We start from the raw sequence: 23,891 nt of genomic DNA, 5'->3' as shown, positions 1-23,891 counted from the left end.
TATTTTGTATGATTTTGTAGGCCATCACAAACCATTTTTGATATAAGATTACGAAGAACTAAATGCCTGTTGCTCCTGGGTGGTGTTTGGAGATGGGCTCTCTGGGAAAAAAATCTGGTAGTGAATTTCCAACAAAAGCCCTTGGATTTTGCCTGTTTTACCTGGGCACACACTTTGACAAAAGAGCCAAGCCTTACCTTTTAACCTTCCTGCTGCATTCTTCAGAAACACACTCCCATCACGTACAAGCTTCTTCCGTTTCAAATCCTCCTTGGCAAACATCTGACCACTCTTCATCCTCATGATTGACTTGCTATCTGTCTTTGTATAAATCTCATTGAGACGCACTTTCTTTTCATAACTTGCCACTTTGCTGTCTACAACTCCAATCACATCCTTCACCAGGCTCAAGGACTGTGCTAGATCTTCCTGCTCCACTTCATTGTCTTGGAAGGAAAGAATAATTCTGTTTTTTATGGCTCTTTTTGGACAAGGGCAGAAGCAGGGGAATCCTGACTTCTCACTCCATATCATCTTTTTCCCTTTGTGACTATGCTATCAGAGGGAAGCCAACACGTCAGAGATCATGTGCCTATCCTTCTTGCTTTTATAAGTTCGATTCTAAAAAAAGTCAGAAGTTTTCAATGATATAAATAATATGCAATCATATGTTGTACTCTAAAATAAAAGGAACTGAAGACTTCTAGGAGGGGCAGTAGTAGCAGGAAGAGCAACCAAGTTTTATTTTATTTATATCTTTGTTTTACTTAATCTTTAATGTACTGCCTTGTAATCTTTAAAATAACTACCTAGGAACAGAATTAGCCAAGAGAGAGAAACCAGTAATTACTGATTAAGTGAAAAACAGCAGCAATTCTAGCACTTCTGGGAATAACTGGTGGAAATTATCTCCCAGCCTAGTGATAAGAGAATAGTGTTCAGGTCATTGAACTCTGGATGGAATCAATGTGGTCCCTTTCCTTCTTGCTATCATTTACCCTAAGTCTGGTAACATAACAGTCCAAATTTTCATTCAAGAAAATTCAAGATAAAACACAAGGTCTCTTTTAGACATATGAGAGCATCTACTACTGGCCACAGAGGAAACAGTCCATGGCCATACAAGACTGAGTTATAAAAGAGACTTACCTTTGGTACACTGCAATATTCTTTGGAATAAAACTGGGTACTTGGTAATCCGCTGAGTTACAAGCAATATGCACTCTGGAATTCCAAGCCTTCTAACAACTGAACTGCTCATCTTCTTCTGCAAGGGAGTAAACAGACTGTGAGGAATCACATGAAAAAGGCTCTAGTGAAAGCCGACAGGGACACATGGCTCTCAACAATGACAGGGATTTTCATGTTTCTTATCAATACCTTTACAAAGGCTTGAAAACGCTTATCCTTGGCATAAAGGTCTTTGAAGTAGTTTACAGACTGGTTATGCTGCCCACAAAACTTGCCATATGTCTCCTTTAAACGTTCTGCATTCTCACCTGAAAACTGCAGAGAAAAGAGAACAGAAGTTATGCCATGCGGCGCCAAACTCATTTTGTAAAATGTTTCCAGTCTACTTATAAAAGTCAAGAGTGCTTCCTCATAAATTCTCCCAAAAGAATGAAATGGTGCAGCAGCTTTGGAAAGCAGTCTGGCAGTTACTCAAGAGGTTCAACTTTAAATGGGTAGACTATATGGCATATGGATTAAATCTCAATAAAGCTGTTATACAGATTTGAAAAACAACAAAAAATTAAAGAAACTTTATGTACTGTGCACACAGAAAATGCAAAATGTATTCTAACTTCTATTTGTCATAAACAGAGTAATAAAACAATGAGATTCACTAGGAGTTTTTCATGAGACAATCTTAAATATCTGACCTTGATAAGTTAGACATCACAAACAGCCATCATTACCTAGGGATCTGTTTGTACTACTTACTTCAGGCCAGCCGTCCTAATAATTCTACGAGGCCCTTAAATCATTCCCAAATGTGTGCAATCTCAATGATTCATCTAAAGGTATGTTCACTTTGCAGTAAATCAATGAATTTCTGTATGCAGTTCATAAAATACATGCTAATCATTGATCTCCATGTACTACAAACCTCCAGAGGCAACACAAATTGATCCTTACCAAAAAACTGGAAAGAAGGATCAGGGTAGATTTTCACTTCACCATTTACCAATGGAGGAGCTGAGACAGAGGGACGGTAAGTTATCTGCTCATATGACAAAGCAAATGCCCCAAAGGTTGATCCTACCACTGGCACACAGAATGAGCAAACGGATACTATGAGTTAAACTGTGAATTCTAGCACCAAAGATCTTACTGGGGGTTGTACACAAGTACAAGGAGGTACAAACGGTAATACAAGTCAAAGTTTGATGAAGTACTAAGTCAGATAAAGTAAAAGTTAGATGAAACCAGAGAGGGGGGCAGAGAGGAGAAATGAAAATGCCCAAGGGGATGTTTCAGGAGGAAAAGTCATCATTTGTAGGTCTTAATTTTGAGCTCTATCTGTTACAGCTATCTGTGTTCATTTACCGCACTGCATTTGCATTTATTTCATAACATGCTTGCTTTTACTCCTAGAATAGGAGTTCCCTGAGGCAGAGGCCTAAGCCATATCCCCCTTTGTAGTTCCACCTGGCATTTAATAGATGCTCAGTAAATACCTGAAAAATGAATGAATGAATGTGCTAATAAATTAATGAAGTGAGGGGTATGGGCTCAACAATACAAAGGAAAGACAAAATTTACAATTCTCAGACAAATGTTCTAGCAATTAAGCCTCTGCTTCTACACAGCAGCAGATATTTGCCCAAAATCTTTGGGGAATTTGCATCTTTGGGGAATCTGCATCTTTGGGGAAATATCTAGTCAGATGTACATGTTATACCCCTCTGCCTGTAAAGGTTATACTGGCAATGTGTTTTTCAAGAAGAATATTTTAAAAAGAAACATTAAAATCTGTCTATGACAATCACATCTACAAGTACCAAAGTAACTTTTAGCTGAATTTTTTGGAGTATGACTAAAACCATACCACACCTTGATGAAAGTATCAACAATACATATTTTATTAAGCATTTTACAGATAGTCACTTATTCAATTTTCTGTGCTTTAGCTGGTTTTTAGACACATGAGATCCTTCTGATTTGAGGCAGAGGGGAAAGGTGAAGATTTCCAACATATATATACACACACACACACACACATACATACACACACACACACACACACACACATATATATATATAGTTTGTTTTTTTTTTAATTTTGAGTTGGGGTCTCATTCTCTTGCCCAGGCTAGAGTACAGTGGCACGAGCATCACCATGGCTTGCTGCAACTTTGAACTCCTAGGCTCAAGTGATCCTCCCACCTCAGGCTCCTGAGTGGTTGGGACCACAAGTGTGCACTACCACACCTGGCTCATTTTCTCATTTTTTTTGGTAGAGACAGCCCTTGGTACGTTGCCCAGGCTGGTCTTGAACACCTGGCTTCAAGCAATCCATCCACCTCAGCCTCCCAAAGTGTTGGGATTACAGGTGTGAGCCACTGTGCCCAGCCCCAAATATTTAAATAATTTTCAATTTTTTTTTTTTTTTTTGAGACAGAGTCTCACTCTGTCTCCCGGGCTGGAGTGCAGTGGCACGATCTCGGCTCACTGCAACTTCTGCCTCCCAGGTTCAAGCGATTCTTATACTTCAGCCTCCCATACGCCACCACACCTGGCTAATTTTTGTATTTTTAGTAGAGACAGGGTTTCATCATGTTGGCCAGGCTGGTCTTGAACTCCTGACCTCAAGTGATCCACCCTCCTCATCTCCCTAAGTGCTGGGATTACAGGCATGAGCCACTGTGCCTGGCCATATTAATTGATTTATTAAACTCTACTGTTTCTGATGATGGCATAGACGCTGAGGAAGAAAAACTAAGTTTTACTGAGCATCTATCATATGCATTAGGTACTTTATATATACCCTCCCTTTAACTTTCCAAAATAACATTAGGAGAGAAACCCTACTGTCTGCATTTTACAGAAAAGGAAATCAAGGCTCCAGAGAAATTAAATAAGTTCCCTGAGCTTACACAGATAATAAATGGTAGAAAGAAGATGTGAATGCATGGCTATGGAACCCCATAACTTCCCTTTTTCCCAGTGTATATAAGAACCTGAGATCCTTCCCATTCTCACCTGATTTACAAGTACATCCCCTATCCTCTTGATGAGAAAGTTCTTTTCACTTTTATCCACCAGAGACTCCTTCTTCCGCTCCAGAATCCTCTGAAAGAATTGGCTATGGATACTGATCAGCTCATCCAAACAGGGGAACAGCTTTTCTACCATCTGCTGCTCAAAAAGCAGATCTATCATCATCCCCCGGCTGTACACATCACTCATGATTTTGAGAGTGCGGACATGATGTAACTCTGTCTGCATCAACTCTAAAAGGAGGAAAAAGATCAAGTGTCAGGAACACTCTTTTATAAGGATTCTCCCTCAAAGATCATCTGCTGCAGTCCCAAAGCTAGTTTAGAGCCCATTTGAACCTTAAAATTGGGTCAATAGCTATCTTTCCCCTAAAAGTGTTCTCGTTTTTTTTTTTGTTTGTTTGTTTGTTTTTTTTAAGACAGGGTCTGGCTCTGTCACCCAGGCTGAAGTGCAGGCTGAAGTCACGGCTCACTGCAGCCTCGACCTCCTGGGCTCAAGCGATCTTCCTGCTTTAGCCTCTCGAGCAGCTGGGGCTACAGGTACGCGCCATCACGCCTGGCTGATTTTTGTACTTTTTATAGAAATGCGGTTTCACTATGTTCCCAGGCTGATCTTGAACTCTGGGCTCAAGGGATCCACCCGCCTCAGCCTCCCAGAGTGCTGGGATTACAGGTATGACCCGCTGAGCCTGGTCAAGTGTTTTCATCTTATTCCTCTATTTTTTACGTGTCCTATTTTCTGATAATAGGTACGTTGGATTCCATCAGTCTTAAATTATGATTTCCAAAGAGGTCTTCACTGGATTCAGCACCTGTCGTAACTGACCGTATACCCAGTTCTCAGAAATGACTTGTGTTTAGTCTAGTTTTTAGTGTAGGTAAGGAACAAAACTGAGATATCTCTTTCTAGGACTGCTGTATAAATAAGCACTCATATATAAGTACAACGTTCAGTAGAATCGAAAAAAGAAGAGTGGGGCAAAAAGGAGATAGGATACAAACAGGATCATGTCTCTGTACCTTAAAGTTTTTAAAGGAAATCTTTTCAAGAAGTCACATACTAAAAAACTGATTTTTCACAGCCCAACAAATTACTGCTTAAAAATGCTGGACAATGGAAATGCAAATATAATCAGAGCAAAATGAAGAATCTCACCATATATTACTTCTTGCCGTTTGACCACATCTTTCTTTTGCTGTTTTAGAAACTTGCTGTCTATTATCCGACTCCAAGATTCTGCTTCCAGCTGTTTGGAATCAATCTCAAAGTCTCCCAGTAGTTGTCCTTCATTCATGTCTGTACCTACTCCTCAATATATCAAAAAATCAATATCAGAATCAGGTTTGTGACCTGTAGAATAAGCCTATGTTGGACTTTCCTCAAGATGATAGTTGATTTCATAAGACGCATGAATACAGGGGATATTCACAGAGATCATATTTTAGTACCAGAAAAAAATCAATATCCTGTTCAGGAGTGACAGACTCTACATTCGAGACTTTGGTTAAGAGTAATAAACATGACATAAATCAAACATGATTAAGACATGACTTCTATCTACACGAAGTTAAGAATTGGAAGGGACCTGGTACCTTTTCATATTTAAGAGAGCAGGCTTACAATTGCTCTGTGAGCTAGAACTGTACATGTACAAAAGTCTAAGGGAAGAAAAAGATTTGTACTAAAGAGTATGCCCACATTGAAATAAATGACATCCTTCACTTGACAGCTGCTGGATGAGTTTGATTACCCAGTCATTACAAAGCACTGGACACTTTACTGACTAAATTAGAGAATTTATTCTAGGTAATGACACACACACAGTCCCTACAGAGGCATAAAATATAGGCCATAACTTCCTCTTACCCTCATCAGTAAGTGATTCTGTTGATTCATTGACCTTGCTGATTTTATTTAGTGAGTCTGTTGAATGAGACAGGAATTTCCAGGTGTTTGACATGTTCTCATCATTGCCAACTCTGGGGACAAAAGAAAAATACATACTGTCAAATACATTCTGATAACCTATGGCTTGCATTCTTAAATGAGTACCTGAAGACTCTAGAATGACAACTGGCTGGAAGAACTCAGTGACTGAAGACAAATTGCTTATGTCGGGGCCACAGCAACATGCACATTGCCTGGTAACAAAGTCGGAAGCATTTAGTATCACTGTAGACTCAAACTGTGAGGACTTTTTGAGCCTTTTTAAAGAAAATGATAAAAAGCAAGGGAAACTTTCTTCCATCAAACCATGTACACATTATGTAAGAAACTTTGTTTAAAACTTGTTGCCTAACCAGTACACTGTTTTTTCTGTTCTCTAAATAACTACAGATCTAGCACTTACAATCAACTATGTTCTCTTTGGACTTTCTCAATCCCAACTCATCAGGTAGCACAGCAGGCACCCAATTGATGTGTGAGTAGACACAAAAGCAAGAACACTTTAAAGACCAACTTTTGAAGTTACAATGCATACAAATTTTAGTAACGTTACAACTTTTAAAAAGTACACTTTTGGAAATAATGAGAATACAAAGACAAAACAAAACAAAACAAAAATACCTGAAACTTTTTAGAGGAGGAGAAAACATAATCCAGCACAGAGGTTAGGAATTACAAACAAAAGGAGACTTTTGCATCCTTTAGTTAGGAATTTTGCTCCAAGATAGGTTAAAGAGATACTCTGAGTCCTACATTTGAAATGGCTTATTCACCTGATGGGAAGGCAGGCATCTTACCCAAAATAGTCAGCAACATCATTATCAGCCCCCTGCTAACCACCTGACAGCCAAGGCCTGGCCAGGAGACCAGAAAAGAAACTCAGTGCAAACGAGTGAGTGAGAACCTAATAGTAATAATTGGCTCAGCACTCACCTCCATGAAACTGACTTAAGTGTTAAAAGGCAAAGATGTAAAACAGAGGTAAGAAGAAACAAAACAACCAGGTTTATCCGAACAACAGAAAAGCATGACATCTGTAAGTGGTTGCAACCCAAAATTCTGAATTAAATCACCCTTTTTCCTATTCCTACTTATTTTGATCTAAAAAATCATCTTTTTAGAACTCAGATTCTTCAAAAGTAGGGCTGATGATATACAAAAGCCTATAGCAACCAGCCTGCTAAGGGTATTTAAAGGAGATCCTTGCGACAGAATGACCATCATGACATGCATCAGAAACATAATCCCCATCGTCCTTGTCTGCATCAACCCATGACTTTATAGATTTCTTAAAAAAAAAAAAAAAAAAGCTTTTTGTCATATGATGTGATTATTATGCTTTTGTCACCTAGATGCCAACTGTGCTATCTTTAAATACCTCCACTTACCCAGTAATGTTCTGTATGGAGACACTTTTGGAGAGCGAGACACTCTGCTGGGATCGTCTATTGGCAAATATCGGGGTGGTAGTGGTTTCATCCACCAGGAGGACTGCGGACCGAGGACGCTCCTTGGGCTGTGAGGCTGCAAAAGGAGGACACTAACTGAAGCATAACCCATCCAGTCCCACCTGGTACTAACCCATCTGACAAATAACAGAAGTAAGGTGCTTTACAGTGGATTTGCCCTGGAACTGTAAGTTGGTATAAAAACTCCATGGAGGATAGTTTGGTGATAACTATTGAAATTGTAAATGCCTATATTCTTTGATCCAGCAATTTCACTTTTAGGCTATGTTTATTTTACAATATATACCTGCATATTCGTGAAATGATGTTATGTCCAAAGTTATTCAATGCAACACCATTGGTAAAAGCAAAAGACTGAAAATGACGTTGAGTATCACAAGAAGACTGCTGAATAAGTTATAGTAACCACACAGCAGAATACAATGCCACTTACAAAAAATGAGGACACTTTCCAAGTACTGACACAGATAGATCTATCTCCAAAATCTATTAAGGGGAGGAAAATCAAAGTGCAGAACAAAGTATGTAACAGGCTATCTTTCATGCTTAAAAGAAAGAAAAATAATCCAAGTTGTATTTACTTTAACAAGCGAACTCCAGGAAAATAAAAAAAACTAAGAAGAGTGGTTACCTCTGGGGTGGGACAGGCAATGGGGATAAAGAATCCTGTGGGATTATTATGTATGTTAATATTTAAGCTGCAAATAAGATTGAAAGAATTTCTTTTTTTTTTTTGAGATGGAGTCTTGTTCTGTCGCCCAGGCTGGAGTGCAGCGGCGTGATCTTGGCTTACTGCAAGCTCCGCCTCCTGGGTTCATGCCATTCTCCTGCCTCAGCCTCCCGAGTAGCTGGGATTACAGGCGCCCACCACCATGCCCAGCTAATTTTTTGTATTTTTAATAGAGACGGGGTTTCACTACATTGGCCAGACTGGTCTCAAACTCCTGACCTCATGATCCGCCCGCCTCGGCCTCCCAAAGTGCTGGGATTACAGGCATAAGCCACTGCACCTGGCCCCAAGATTGAAAGAATTTTAAGGGTAAAAGGAACCTTAGAGATAACTGGGAGCAGCGTTCTTTAGGACCGTTCACCATGAAAACATCTGGAGTGCCTGTTAGATATGGAATCTCAGCTCCCCTTGTCTTCTAGGGGTGGAACCCAAGAGTCTACATATCTTACAGGCTCAAGTGATTCTTCTGCTCACTGCCAGAAAGCACAGATTTTGATGATTTCCTTTAATTTACAGATGAGGAAAATTTAACACTTGTTTAACATCTGTAACTACAGATGACCCTTGAACAACATGGGTTTGAACTACATAGATCCCCTTATATGCGGAACTTCTTCTGCCTCTGCCACCCCTGAGACAGCAAGACCAACCCCTCTTTTCTTCCTCTTCCTTCTTGGTCTACTCAATGTGAAAACGACAAGGATGAAGCCCTTTATGATGATCTACTTCCACTTAACAAATAGTAAATATATTTTCTCTTCCTTATGATTTTTAAAATAACATTTTTTCCTTTGGCTTAATTTATTATAAGAATACAGTATATAATACACATAAGAAACAAAATGCATTAACTGACTGTTTATGTTACTGGTAAGGCTTCTGGTCAGCAATAGGCTATCAGTAGGTAAGTTCTGGGGGAGTCAAAAGGTTTTCTGTGGATTTCTGACTGCATGGGGGTGAGGCTGGCACGCCTATCATCCGAGTTATTCAAGGGTCAATTCTAATTTGTTCTCATAGTGCATATTTCTCATTAACATGACTAAAGAGGAAACTGGGGATCTAATTTGCTAAAGCGGTCACGCTGGCACTTGGGAACATTTTTCCTTGGTAATTGACTTGCTGTCCCATTCACAGGTTGCATTATCTGTCCATCCCCAGGAGTGTCAAGAGGTGAAGGAAATAAGGCTAGGGCGGTAGTTATGACTTCACAGTATTTCAGGATGTCTTTGACTCAATAAGCATTAATATAATCATTAATTTCCAATTCCAATTCTATTTACAAGATGATGACACAATAAAATAGCAGAAACCCGACATCCTACAACCTGACCAGACTCTAGCTGCAGAAGTACACAAGGACTATGGGATGTGGCCCTACCCCTCTGCCCCCACCCCCACCCCCACCCCCACCCAAGAGAAAAAGAGCAAGTGGGTAGAAAAGAGAATGAGCTTAAGAGTTAAAGGGCCTGGAGCATAACCTGAATGCTTCTGAAGGGAGGTCAGTGAGCAGATAAAATCTGATGGAGGAAGAAAGCACTAGTTCTTGAAGAATTGCAAGGATGTGGATGGGTCAGAAGAAAAAGAGAGGACAATTCTGATGAGAAGAACCATGGAAATGAAGGCAGAAGTAATTATGTAGTATTAATGTAAAAGGGAGACACAGAGTAGAAGAGGAAGCAGGTAGACGGAATCAGTGAAAGGGCTGGAAAAGCAGAATGATGTTAGGTAGAGCTCATAATAACTTGTATCTAAAAGCCAGCATGGGGGAAGAAAATAACAGCTTTCCTTATTTGTAACCAATCCATATTCTACCCAAGTAAGTGACTCAATATTGCTGTTTCCTTATTTGTGATGATTATATCAGTGAAAGCTAACACTTAAGGAATGTTTACTACTAAGTACTTTATAGGTATGATCTGATTCAAACCTGACTACCACCCTATGATACTATTATCATCCCCTTTTACAGAGGAAGAAAATGAGGCACAGAGAGGTTTGGTAATGTCCAGCTACACAGCTCTTAAGCAGTGGTGTCAGACTTGAATCCATACAATCAGAATTCACAATCTGTACTCTAGACCACTATGTTGCCTCAGTGGAGTACAACAGGAATAAGAATATTTGTGGGGGGGCCAGGTACAGTGGCTCACGCCTATAATCCCAGCACTTTGGGAGGCCAAGGCAGACAGATCCCTTGAGGTCGAAAATTCGAGACCAGCCTAGCCAACATGGTGAAACCCTATCTCTAGTAAAAATACAAAAAGTAGCTGGGTGTGGTGGCTTGCACCTGTAATCCCAGCTCCTTGGGAGGCTGAGGCAGGAGAACTGCTTGAACCCAGAAGGCGGACGTTGCAGTGAGCAGAGATTGCGCCACTGCACTCCAGCCTGGGTGACAGAGTAAGACTCTGTCTCAAGGGGAAAAAAAAAAAAACTTGTGGGGATCAAAGGTAATACTCATGAACCTTGCACATAATAGGCATTTGTTTTTAAGAAAGACATGAAAATAAAGAAAACAGACTTCTGAAACAACAGATAATGTCGCAAGAAAAAAAACATTTTAGGAAGCTAGACATAAGTATGTGGAATGGGTGAGATCACAGACTAAAGTGGGTATCAACCTGGAGAAGCTCCTCTTCTAGTCATCTACATGTGAAAATGGATAATAACCAGATTAAATATATCTAAAGAGAATCATACTCTTCTGGGAGTGCAGACTAGTACAGCCATTCAGGAGCTATCTGGAAGTACTCAGAGAAATTGGGCATAAAGCAGTGGTTTTCAAGCTTGAGTGGGCATCAGAATCACCTGGAGGATCTATTAAAACACAGACCAGGCTGGGTGCGGTGGCTCATGCCTGTTATCTCAGCACTTTGGGAAGCCAAGGCATGAGGATTGCTTGAGGCCAGGAGTTTGAGACGAGCCTGGGCAACATAGTGAGACCCCGTCTCTACAAAAAAATTAAAAAATCAGCCAGGCATAGCAGCGCACACCTGGAGTGCCAGCAACTCAGGAGTCTGAGGTAAGAGGATTTCTTGAGCCCAGGAGTTTGAGATTACAGTGAGCTAAGATCACACCACTGCACTCCAGCCTGGGTGACAAAGCAAGACCCTGTCTCTATTAAACACACTCCCACGCACCACAAAAAAAACACAGAATGCTGGCCCCATCCCACGGTTTGTGATTCACAGATCAGGGTTGGGCCCAAGAATCTCTACTTCTAAAAAACTACATTTTCAAGAACATTGCCTGAGGAAAGTCTCACAGAGGCTCCCATGGAGCCAGTTAAGAAGATATTAATCATTGCATTATTTATGGTAGTAGCTGGAAGCAATGTAAATATTCTGTCTCTAGGGGAACTTAAAATGTGAAATATGCTTATGAAAGAATACCATGCCATAGTCTGAAACAATAGCGTACAATAACATGCATATCTCAAAACGATACTGACTGAAAAAAATAAGCAGAATATATAAGCATAAGTCATATTATCTAATTTAAATTCACACAAAATAATACACTTTTTTCAAAGTATACATATGTCTAAAAATATGGCAGGTTAGAAAGACATACATTAAATATACTACAGTGGGAATGAGACAGGGAATGGGGAGTGAAAAGGGAAAAGTATCAGTAAAACCAAAGTGGAGTATTGTATGCACTGCTGAAAACAGTTTGATGTGAATGGAAGAGTGTGATTTACTCAGTTCTGAGTAACACTTGAGGTCCTTAGAAATAATAAAAAAAAGAACTATTTTCTATAACTTCTCAGTGTAGAAAGAAGTTTAGGCCGGGCATGGTGGTGCATGCCTGTAATCCCAGCTACTGGGGAGGTTGAGGCAGGAGAATCGCTCGAACCAGGGAGGCGGAGGTTGCAGTGAGCCAAGATTGTGCTATTGCACTCCAGCCTGGGTGACAGAGCGAGACTCCGTCTCAAAAAAAAAAAGAAGTTTAACAAGCCAGATCTCATTTGATTTGTATGATTATAAGGCACTAAAAACAAATCTTTTAATTCTCAACTATTATTAAAGAGGAAATTGAGATGCGCAGGGGTCACTTGCTTAAACACACAGGGCAAAGGTGCTGCCTTTAAGCTAATACACAGACTGTTTTAGAAACCTTCCAAGAGGGTTTGATGGTATAATGTTAAGGCATGGGTCAAGGAATCTGCAGGATAAAACAGCAGCCTTCTCTCACTTACCACAAAATAGGTATTCATATCTTGACTATGAATAATAACTGAATATTACAACAGCATTTTTACATTCAGAACCAGAAAGTCAGAAAGGGAGTTGAGAGGTGGGCTGAGCTACTTACGCTTGTTTCTCATAATGACCGTGGGCAGTGATGATGTGTCATGTGCCTGAAGGCTCCCTTTGGGCTGCTAAAGAGAAAGAAAGTAAGTCCATTGACAATTCACCTCTGTCAAGCCCTGAGAAGCCGAGTAGGGAAGGAGCAAGCAGTTCAGCTTCCTTTCCCACTCTGCTTTTCGCACTGCCCTAAGCACCCTGTGTCCCAGCCACGGTCGCCCCCAATTGCCATCCTCTAAGCCTGCCACGTACTCCAATGCCGTAGATGCTGTCTGTCCTGCCTGGAATGCTTTTCTCACCTTCAGAAGCATGGCATTCTTCCCCTTCAAGACGATTTAAGTGTTGCCTCCTTGGTAAAGCCATCTATAGCTTCTCTCCTCTCCTCACCCAAGGCAGTGACTGGCACCTTTCTCATTTATAGTAACTGTCCATCTTCCCCAGTAGATTGCTGGTGCCTTAAGGGCAGCATCTTTTGACTTTTGCATTTCATTTCCAGTAACTAGCATTTATAAGGTGCTAAATTATTGGGTAAAATACTAATTTTAGTTAATACTTTCGTTGTAGCCATGTAGCAAAAATACTTTGAGAAATTATAGATTGAAGCAATTAATCTGAGATAAATCATTAGAAGAAATAGGTTACTTCCTATTTAAAATGAAATTCCAAGCAGGGTGCGGTGACTCACACCTGTAATCCCAGCACTTTGGGAGGCCGAGGCGGGTGGATCACCTGAGGTCAGGAGTTCGAGACCAGCCCAAACAACATGACGAAACCCTGTCTCAACTAAAAATATAAAAATTAGCTGGGCATGGTGACAGGCGCCTGTAATCTCAGCTACTTGGGAGGCTGAGGCAAGAGAATTGCTTGAACCCGGGAGGCGGAGGTTGCAGTGAGCCAAGACTGTGCCATTGCACTCCAGCCTGGGTGACACAGTGAGACTCTGTCTCTAAAATAAAATAAAATAAAATAAAATAAAATAAAATAAAATTCCCCCTTTTAGGTTATATTCTCTTATACGGGAGATGCTATATCTCTATCATGATCATTCTGTATAAACTAGTACATTCACAACAATTGAGTCTTACCAGAGATCACAAACTCAAATGACTATGGTGCCGGCAGGTAACAAATGACAGAAGCAAGCTGGGGTGGGGTGAGGTGTGGGAAGGCAGTGGTGGCCTGGAACTGGCATATCCTGTCTAAAGGAGGCAGCACCACTCAGCTCCAGCCATCCCTCCCTCCCTGTGAGGTGCTCAGGCTCCACTGATGGAGCCGACTCCTGCCCTCAGCCTGCTTAATGAGTTTGGAGCTTATATTCTAGTGGGGGGAAGATACAGACCATAAAAATTCTATATAATAATAAATAAAGATGGGTAAATACAGACTCTAAGAAGGTGATAAGTACTATGGAAAAAAGGAAAAACTGGGAGTGCTAGGTACAGGGAAATATCAGGGAGCCGAGGGTTATAAATCTTCCAGTTTTTTCAGGAGAACTTAAGAATCCAAACTGATATAAAACATGATTTTGAAAGAGTTGCACTAACTCACATTTTAAAAATACTACATGAGCCAAACAAAATATATGTCCATGGGCTAAAGAAGATCTGGGCTATCCTATTTTTTGCCATTTTGATGCTAGTTTTAGTGCTTCTCAAAGTGAGGTCCTCGGACTATCAGCATCATCTGGGAACTTACTAGAAATGCAAACTCCTGGACTCTCCCCTAGAATCTGAAACTCTGGGAGTGGGGCTCAGTAAGCTGTCTTTCAATAAGCCCTCGAGCTGATCCTGATGCACATTCCAGATTGAGGTCATAGCACTAGATAACTGTGTTTGGTGACTGACGAAGCACACAGCTCATTAATCATCTGTGTCGACATAGTTGGAAAGCACTCCTTTGACAAGGAATGAGGAGACACTTACATGTGACTAGAACATTGAAAACCTCACAAGCTACCTAAAAGGTATGGCCCCTAACCCACACTTTTTTTTTAAGGGCCACTGGAAAAGCATGATTACATAGCATACATGCTCAGGGCAGATACCACCATAAAACAGGCACTTTCTATTCTTATGTCATGTGATCAGAGCCACATGCATACCTGAGGAGAAAAGTGCTACCAGACAGGCTGGGGCTAACCATAACACCCTCCCCACCCCCACCAGCAGGTCAATGGCCCTGACCTCCACCTGCTGCCCTGATGGTCCTGAAGGAGGAAGACAGGTGTATGAACAGCAGGGTAGGCCTGCAGACATAGTTAAGAAGAAAACCACTTTAAGAGCAACACAGAAATATTAAAATCACCAAGAACGTGAAGAAGTTCTGAAAGCATTTTCTTTTCTGAAAGTCTAATTCCCCAGAGTTACTCAAGAAGAGGATTGATCGCTTAAGAGAAAACATGTTTTTTAGTTATAATTTGTTCTCAAAGCTGGTACCAAATGATTAAAATAAACAAAATCCACTACAACCTCAACTCTCCCAACTCCCGAGGATTTTGCTGGTTTAAACCCTTTTATTTTAAGCCTTCTTTTAGCCAGAAAGTCTTACCTTCATTTTGACCTTTGCACAGGAGGCTAGACTTTCTCGGCAGCCTTTGTGGACAAAAGCACTACAATCTGAAAAGAAAGCAAACCGAAGGTCACATGGACAAAGCAAACAGATCCCAGATTCTGAGTTTCCACTGCTGCCACAAGTGGCCTCTGAATTTCAAAGTGAAGTCACTCACATGTGAGAATGTGACTAACTGAAATTACAGATTGCAGTCCTCTTCTAGGAAACAGGTCTGTGATGTTATTTGGAGGAGGAAAAACACGAGCAGATGTGATTTTTTTTTTTCGGTGTTCGTGTCTTTATTTAGAGACTGGGAGACAGATTACAGCTTAATGAGAGGAACAACAACTCAAGTGATCTGATGGGAAGCGTGAGTTTCCTGGCCCTTAGGAAGCGACAGATGTGATTTCTAATTAACAAAAACTAGTAAGTCTGGAACTTTTCAGACAGGAAGCTGAGAGGCTACCAAAACTAAAAGTGAAAGTGTCTGCCATCAATGTGTAAGTCTAAATTACAAATAAATACATTAATAAAGCCCCTAACAGGGGTTACAAAATTTGTATGACTGTAATAAAGCACAGAATATAAAATCTGAAAAGCTTAACTACGCTGGGCTTTTTGCAACCCATTCTCTGAGACAGGAACCACACATGAAAGGTCACTGGAACCCCCACATGCACCTCTGGGAACTGTGACTTAAGAGAAAATGGAGACTTCTTGAAAGATAAAGCAGAAACCACAATTTGGCAAGGACAGCATTTTATCTCAATTCCTTTACTTTTCACTCCCTTGGCCTACAAGGGCCACTGATGTAAAAACCCAGGCCTCTGTGTCTCAGAAGGCTTACCATCAGCTCTCAGCGCTGCTATAAAGTCACATAACAGAACTGTTCCAGGAAGCCAGAGGTAAAGCAGAAACAAATGAAAGATCTGTCTGGCGACACTCGAGGAGACACTCTCACGGGAAGGGCTCACTCAGGAAATCAACCACAGATACCATTCACTAGGCAATGCCTCACAGACTGATTCAGGAAGCATCACAGGTCCTGTCTACATCAACTCACCAAAGCCCAGACATATGGATTTGTGGGGGACTGGAGTGATGATGGGGAGGGGAGGAAACCAGAAAGGAGACTGCTAGAATCCCAGACCTCAAAGGCCTTTTCCATTCCTTTTGTAACACTTCCTTTAACACCCACTTGGTTCACAGGTCTCCTCCTTAATACCACCAGCACAGTGTACTGAGACTCCTTAGGTTTTTCTCTATCCCCTCTCTGGGGCAGGGACCATTCACCCACTGCTGAATCTTCAATGAAGCCTCTCTAGCATAGTGCCTAGCTCATGCATCCTATTCAGATGCCCCTCTGTCGGCCCTACTATGCCTATTTAAACTAAAATTAGATGAATGCCCTGACACAGCCTTGATTACAGTATGTCAAACATCAATTTAATAACACAAAAGGACAAACAGCTGTCAAACTAAATTTGACGTAGGTCCTGGCTCTGCACGTATGTATGTACTAGTATGACCCTAGTCCCTTCTCGACAGCCCCCCCGTTTCCTCATCTATAAAATTAAAAAGGAGGAATCACATTTTCCCCCAGGTTCCCTCTGCTGTGATTCTATCAGATGGGTAAGTGAGTTTCAGGCTGCTGGACCCACAGCAAGAAGCATAACAAAGTGGTCGAGGCAAACGGCTTTATTTATTTTCTAGTAAGCCAAAACGTGTTTCTGCCCATCCTCAGGAGCACTATTCTTACTCAGGGTGTATGGTGCGCCTCCCCTCCTCTGCCACAGAGATGCCTGGGACTTGCAGCTGGCATGCTCCTTTCTGGTTTCTTCCTCTCCCATTAGTTGATCCATCATCTCCTTCCCATGCACAGACTTGAAAGCTCACCCCACCCAAACCCTTTCTCTTCACAAATCCCCACTCAGCTAAAGTCTTTCAAATACATCATCTTTAAGAGCCCATTTCTCTTTCCCTTCTACAGAAAAAGTATAAAAAGACTATGAGCAGGCAAAGTCAATGATTAGTAGATCTATGTTTTTCAGCATGCTGAATCCTCAATATATAATGCTGAAGAGAATAAAGCAAATTACAAAAAGAGGTACTGTATGGTAGTATTTATGTAGGCTAAAAATAAAAACAAATTATATGTTGTTTACGTATGAAAATAAATTATAAAACACAGACTACAAATGCACTGAATTCATGACAGTCCTTGACCTTGGGGAGGAAGGAAGATGCATGGGGCAGGGAAACAAAGGGGAATCTGAACTTAACCATAATGGTTTCTTAAAAAGTGAAACAATCTGAAGCCGTCTGACAAAATGTTACTATGTGTTCATTTTGAATCATGGACACATATGTGTTAAATTACCTATGTATAACAACATTTTAAAAAATTTTAATTTTTAAAAAATCATCACGCTCTAATGTTCAAAGTTCCTTGGATTTGCTTATAAACATTTCCATATCCTGTTGCATAATCCATTTATCACATCTTGTGATAACTTAAAAATAAGATTTTATTGTCTTATAATCCAGTTACAAAAGTATATTTTTTTCTTTTGTTTTATTGAAAATCTATAATATTTTAGGCACCTAAGGGCAACACAGGAGGTGGCAGATTTGCTGGAGAACCAGCTACTAATTCTGATCTGCAAAAGTGACCAAGAACACTATGGGCAGAATTTGTTTCCAAGTTCTGTTCTTTCTGTTCCTTTCTTCCCAACCAGCTCCAACACCCTATATAGATTTAAGCAATGATGATTTTTAAGGGAGTGGCACTATCACTTAAAAAGGTTTCAGCAATATTCAAACTCTCAGGCCAGTGTTTGAGTGTCTGAGATGAACATAAAAGCAGAAAAAAATAATTTAAAATGTGCTTCTAGTAAAGAACTTTCCACATAAATTCACTTTTAATTAATTGAAACATGTCCCCAAACCCACAACCCAGCTGGAAGTTTAACATGCTCTATATTATGGTCATGAGCCTTGTCTTAGTGATAGTTTGCATGGACATCTCCTTAACATGCTGAAGTACCTACTTGAAAAACACTCAGCTTGTTTCCAAGTTGTCCTGGACTCAATTCACAGTGACAGTTTTAGTGCTGTGCGTGGGTGATTTAGAAACTTCAGCCCCACTGACATCAGCCAAAGTCATGAGATTAAAATCTTACCTCTCTGTTTGGGAAAACAGAAAATTACCAAGAACACAAGAATTGAAGACAAATCTAATACACTTTTAAGCTCTCTGCCACAAACCATACCATGTTGTTATGAAGATCAGAGAATAATTATCTGGTCTTTTATTTATTTATTTGATAGATTTCCTAACAGCAGTAGGCAATATGCTTTCATTTTTAAAAATTCTTCAAAAAGGTCTCAGCACAGTGGTTTATGGGAACAGAGCTGATCCCTAATCGGATTCCTCTGTACTTAAAACAAACAGCCCAGCCTTCCAACTTCTTTCTTTGCTACAAGGAGGCATCAAACCAAAGAAAATGAAGTTAAACCCACATGACTGGAAACTATCATCTATCTATTGCTGTATCTTTTTTTTAACCCATGCCACCAACCACCACAGATCTTTGGCGAATGGTTATATACTGTGTGTTTTTTATCTTTCGGAAGAAAAATAAACCATTAGCAAAGCTAACTTAAGAAAATTAACTTTATACAGCGATAAAAGGAGTGGCCATGCCAAACCGAAATGAAATGACACAATATCAAAGGACTACCTACACAGAAACGAGCCACCTTTGTGAGCTGAGTCATATGCAGCCAGGGCTCTGACAAAAGAAGTCTTCCAGTACTTCAGTCCACTGATCATCACTTGGGAATAGGCTGAAGACTTCTGACTGTTCTGCCTACAGATGTAAGCAGCAAAATCTAACTGGGAAAAATGACCTGATCCTTCTCCAGGTCACGAGTTGAGGAATTACTTTTAAGGATAGAAATGTACAGCTCTCTCCTATCATTTCAACTCTAACCAAGAAAATGAAAATAAAACAAAAAACAGTTAAATATGAGCAAATTTAGAAATGCATGCTACAAAATTCTTTCTGCAACTTTAAACTTCTTGTTTAAAATCTTTAACAGAGACCCTGTCTCTCAAAAAAAAATTATTAAATATGTGTGTGTATATATATATATATTTTTTTTTTGAGATGGAGTCTTGCTCTGTCACCCAAGCTGGAGTGCAGTGGTACGATCTTGGCTCACTGCAACCTCTGCCTCCTGGGTTCAAGCGATTCTGCTGTCTCAGCCTCCTGAGTAGCTGGGATTACCGGTCCATGCCACTACGCCTGACTAATTTTTTGTATTTTTAGTGGAGATGGTATTTCGCCATGTTGGCCAGGCTGGTCTCAAACTCCTAACCTCAGGTGATCCACCCGCCTCAGCCTTCCAAAGTGCTGGGATCACAGGCGTGAGCCACCGCGCCTGGCCAATAAATAAAATCTTTGGGGGATCTGAGACATCGCCCTATCTGGACTAAGAGTGCTTATATGCAAAAGGCATGTGAGATGTTCTTGGTAGCTGGTGTAATAACCACAGTGCTGATGTACAGAACAAGAGGAAAGCCACAAAAAAGAGCCAAATCATCTCAGCTGAAGTAGCCCCAGCAGCAGTTTTCGTAACAACACTGGTAAACAAAAATGAACAAAATGAAAGTGTTCTGCTTAAAAAAGAATTGCCTTTATTGCTTAGGGTCTTTTTTTACCTTCCTTTTCCCTAAGTAATAAACTTCCTTCCTTTAATCAACTATACGTATTTTATTCTCTCATATAAGCAATGAACTATAAATGCCAGAAAACTGGCTGTCTAGAGGGCAACGTTTCCTGATGAAATCAGAAGCAAAATCTAACCATCACACACATTCTAAATTCTTATGTTTCCTACTTAGATTGCAGCTGGTTTACTTATTTTTTACGTAAAAGAAACAACCTACCACAAAAGTACTGAAATGCTGCTAGCACAACAGAAAATAAATCAGCAATAATCTCAGTATCATTTTACATCTGTTTAAAGCAAGCAAAACAGAACCACTGGCAAGACCCCAAAACCCGAACATAACAAATTCCTTATTCTGAAAGACCCCACTAAGTCACTAAGCTTTTCAAAGAACAAATTATTTGTGGCAGCTGGAAAGAACAGCTGACTATTCAAGGACAGCTTTACATAATAGAGAAATAAGAGTTGAAAAGACATTCCTCTATTAACCCTGTTAAAGTCACCTAATCCTAAAGCAAGAGCAGAGTTTTGGCTGAGATAAAAAGTCCCAGTTTCTTGTATAAACCATCATAATATATCATCATGATGGACTATATGGCTGATCTTTCTAACCACAAGTCAAAGGTGACTATGCAGTGCTGAGGGTATGAAGCTCTATCCAGGGATCAGCCAAACAGGGTTACACTTAACCACAATGGGAAGCCACTGTCTCCTAAGAGCACACAGGTTTCCTAGGAGGTAAATGACTAACTGCATGGGCGCTACATTTCCTACAACTCCTGGGAAGATCCTGGACAGGAGACGCGATGGAGGGAAGTGACGAAAGATTCTAGGTCCCCAAATTACTCATATTTTCTACTTCCTGCCAAGATAACACATGGGACTTCATACATACAAACATTCAGCTTCTTCAGGAAGCTGAAGATAATCAGCCCATTACTTCGGTTCCTTTGAGAAGATGACTACATACTATTTTGTTGCTTTCAATCCTTTTCACTCCTTTGTGTGTGTGTGTGTGTCAGAGTCTTGCTCTGTCGCCCAGGCTGAAGTGCAACAGTGCGATCTTTGGCTCACTGTAACCTCCGCCTCCCGGGTTCGAGCAGTTCTCCTGCCTCAGCCTCCCGGCTAATTTTTGTATTTTTAGTAGAGACGGGGTTTCACCATGTTGGCCAGGCTGGTCTTGAACTCCTGACCTCAAGTGATCTACCTGCCTAGGCCTCCCAAAGTGCTGGGATTACAGGCATGAGACACCGTGCCAGGCCTGTAAATAAATTTTTATTGGAACACAATCACATCCATTGTCTATGGTTGCTTTTGTGCTACCAAGGACAGAGTCCAGTAGTCATGACAAAGACCTGATGGGCTGCAAAGCCTAACATACCATTGGTTCCTTTGCAGAAAAAGTTTGGCAACCTCTGATTTGTCCTATATTCTCTCTCTCCCCCTTTTTTTTTTTTTTTTTTTTTGAGACGGAGTCTTGCTCTGTCACCAGACTGGAGTGTAGTGGCTCAATCTTGGCTCACTGCAACCTCTGTCTCCCAAGTTCAAGCAATTCTCCTGCCTCAGCTTCCCGAGTAGCTGGGACTACAGGCATCGCCACCATGCCCGACTAGTTTTTGTATTTTTAGTAGAGATGGGGTTTCACCACGTTGAAACCACCTCTGCTGGTTTCCAGCTCCTGACCTCAAGTGATCCGCCAGCCTCAGCCTCCTAAAGTGCTGGGATTACAGGCATGAGGCACCGTGCCTGGCCCTTATATTCTCTCTTCAGTATCAGCCTATCCATCTATATACTATACAAAATATACTATATTTTATGGATGGATATTTAAATTGCTTTCAATTTTTCCAGAATATAAACAATGTTACAATAAATAAGTACCAAGGATCATTTTAGAATTCCTTTTTTTAAGCCACTGTGGGTGGCTGGCTCATATTGATATTCAATAAATATTTGTTGACAAACTCTTTTGAATGAACCACATATCAAACACAGTAGCTTGCAGAATTCAGTCAAATGAACTTTGTTGATTGACTTCATATAAGATCAAGGACTTAAGGGTATAATTATTGATGATTAAATGTAAAAAATAAATCCAGTGTGAAGTCATTAAGATTTTCTAGACTGAAGCTCTCCCCTTACTAATGCAGACAACAGAGTAGAAGCCATCTTCTTCCTCTATAAACAATTATAAATCAGGACAATATGCTGAAACATTTGAAAAAATCCATGAATACCTTTCGATGACTATTTCCATGCTTTAAATTTTACTCAGTTGTTTTTAAATCTACCCATTAGGTGTTACGTCTTTTTCTTCCATTATAGATTCTATTCGTTTCATCCTTTTAGTAATTTTCTTTCTTTTTTTGAAATGGAGTCTCGCTATGTCGCCCAGACTGGAGTGCAGTGGCGCGACCTCAGCTCACTGCAACCTCTGCCTCCTGGGTTCAAGAGATTCTCCTGCCTCAGCCTACTGAGTAGCTGGGATTACAGGGTGCACGCCACCACGCCTGGCTAATTTTTGTATTTTTAGTTGAGACGGGGTTTCACCATGTTGGTCAGGCTGGTCTTGAACTCCTGACCTCGTGATCCACACACCTCAGCCTCCCAAAGTGCTGGGATTACAGGCGTGAGCCACTGCGCCCGGCCCCTTTTAGTGATTTTCAACATCTCTTGCTTGTACATCCCCTAATTCTTCCTCATGGTGGTTTACTTCCTTATGTAGCATCTATGTATCTTTTATTGTGAGCTCGGCTTCATAGGATTTTTTTCCTCCTGCAGTAGCCTTGGGTATACTGATTTGTCAACCTAACCCAATGGAGCAGTTCTACATCTGCTACAGGCTGGGTACCTCAAGGATCTGTCATTCCTAAACTGGAATTTCATGAAACCTCTTGTGAAAGTTTCTTAGCCTGAAGTTCCAGCACATACAGACGGTGTAAACTTGGACTCCAGATTCATCAATTCTCACTCAGGGATCTGGGGAGACTGCAAGGTTCCTTTCTGCTTCTCAAGGCCAGTGGGTAGAATTTTTCAAGGCCCTTCATCATGGACGTTAGTCTTAAAACAGCATTTCTTATACAGGGGTCTCAGCCCCAGCTCCCACTACATACCCTGAGGCCTCACATCGTGACCCCAAATGAGGGGGCATGCTCTTTACTGCTCTGAGTTCCCTCAGGAATTTTCTATTTGGCAGGTTCAGCTATGTATTAATTTTTTAAAAAATAGATTTTATTTAGCATTTTATATTTTATAGCGGAAGGCAGGTATCTAGTCTGCTTTACTGACGAAGTTCCCTGAATATTAATTTCATACTGCCAATCAAGAAATATAGCCTCTTCCCGTTTTTCTGAGATCAGTGCTCTCCAAAGAAGAACTGGCACATTGCAAGGAGGGATGTAAAAAATGATCCCTTGGAACACAGGAGGAAGATTTAACAGCTCTTATTTAAAATGACTTCTTAACGTAGAAGAAAAACTGAGTTAACGTCTAATTGATACGCGGGTGCCTCGCTCAGTCTTTATGTTAGGCAGCCTCACTTTATATGTGACACTAGAGGTTTCTTAAGGGAGCGGGGTGTTCTTCACTCAGGAGATGGGCTGGGCATGCATAATCCACATTTGTTTACTTTCAACATGTTGTGATGAATGGAAATATATAGGTATCCAATAAAGTGGGCTTATGGATTATATTACCTGGTTTCAACTAAAATCAAATGAAAATGATGAGAGTTACACAAATTCCTTCAAAGAAGTAATGAATCAAAGACAATATTAATCATACTAATAACTAACCAGAAAACAAGAAAATGGTAATTCTGAGACTTCTCTTATTTTTAGAATGAGCTCTTTGAAAGTATGGCACAGTAGGACTCGTATGTAATTTTTATGTTATGTATGTATCCTATGTGAGTATGCTAAAAATGTT

General features: G+C 40.5%; 1 protein-coding gene across 33 annotated transcripts in view; it reads right to left on the bottom strand.

The window, feature by feature from the left end:
- The window catches only part of AKAP13 (A-kinase anchoring protein 13), a 355,124-nt gene that overhangs the window by 25,578 nt on the left and 305,655 nt on the right, over positions 1–23,891 (bottom strand). For 16 of the 33 annotated variants that reach the window (XM_063652839.1, XM_063652864.1, XM_063652837.1 and 13 more), the window contains 9 exons: positions 15,225–15,292; positions 12,685–12,751; positions 7,560–7,695; positions 6,091–6,203; positions 5,380–5,532; positions 4,207–4,457; positions 1,381–1,506; positions 1,150–1,267; positions 198–446 (listed from right to left, as the gene is read on the bottom strand). In XM_063652839.1, the coding sequence (XP_063508909.1) occupies positions 198–446; positions 1,150–1,267; positions 1,381–1,506; positions 4,207–4,457; positions 5,380–5,532; positions 6,091–6,203; positions 7,560–7,695; positions 12,685–12,751; positions 15,225–15,292 (1,281 nt within the window). The remainder of the gene's footprint in view (positions 1–197; positions 447–1,149; positions 1,268–1,380; positions 1,507–4,206; positions 4,458–5,379; positions 5,533–6,090; positions 6,204–7,559; positions 7,696–12,684; positions 12,752–15,224; positions 15,293–23,891) is intronic. The other 17 variants (XM_063652866.1, XM_063652843.1, XM_063652849.1 and 14 more) reach the window with 4 other exon arrangements.

This window comes from Pongo pygmaeus, chromosome 16 (assembly GCF_028885625.2).
Source record: "Pongo pygmaeus isolate AG05252 chromosome 16, NHGRI_mPonPyg2-v2.0_pri, whole genome shotgun sequence".
NCBI classification, from domain to species: domain Eukaryota; kingdom Metazoa; phylum Chordata; class Mammalia; order Primates; family Hominidae; genus Pongo; species Pongo pygmaeus.
The sequence above is the reverse complement of the archived record's forward strand: the minus strand, read 5'-3'. Positions and strand labels throughout refer to the sequence as shown.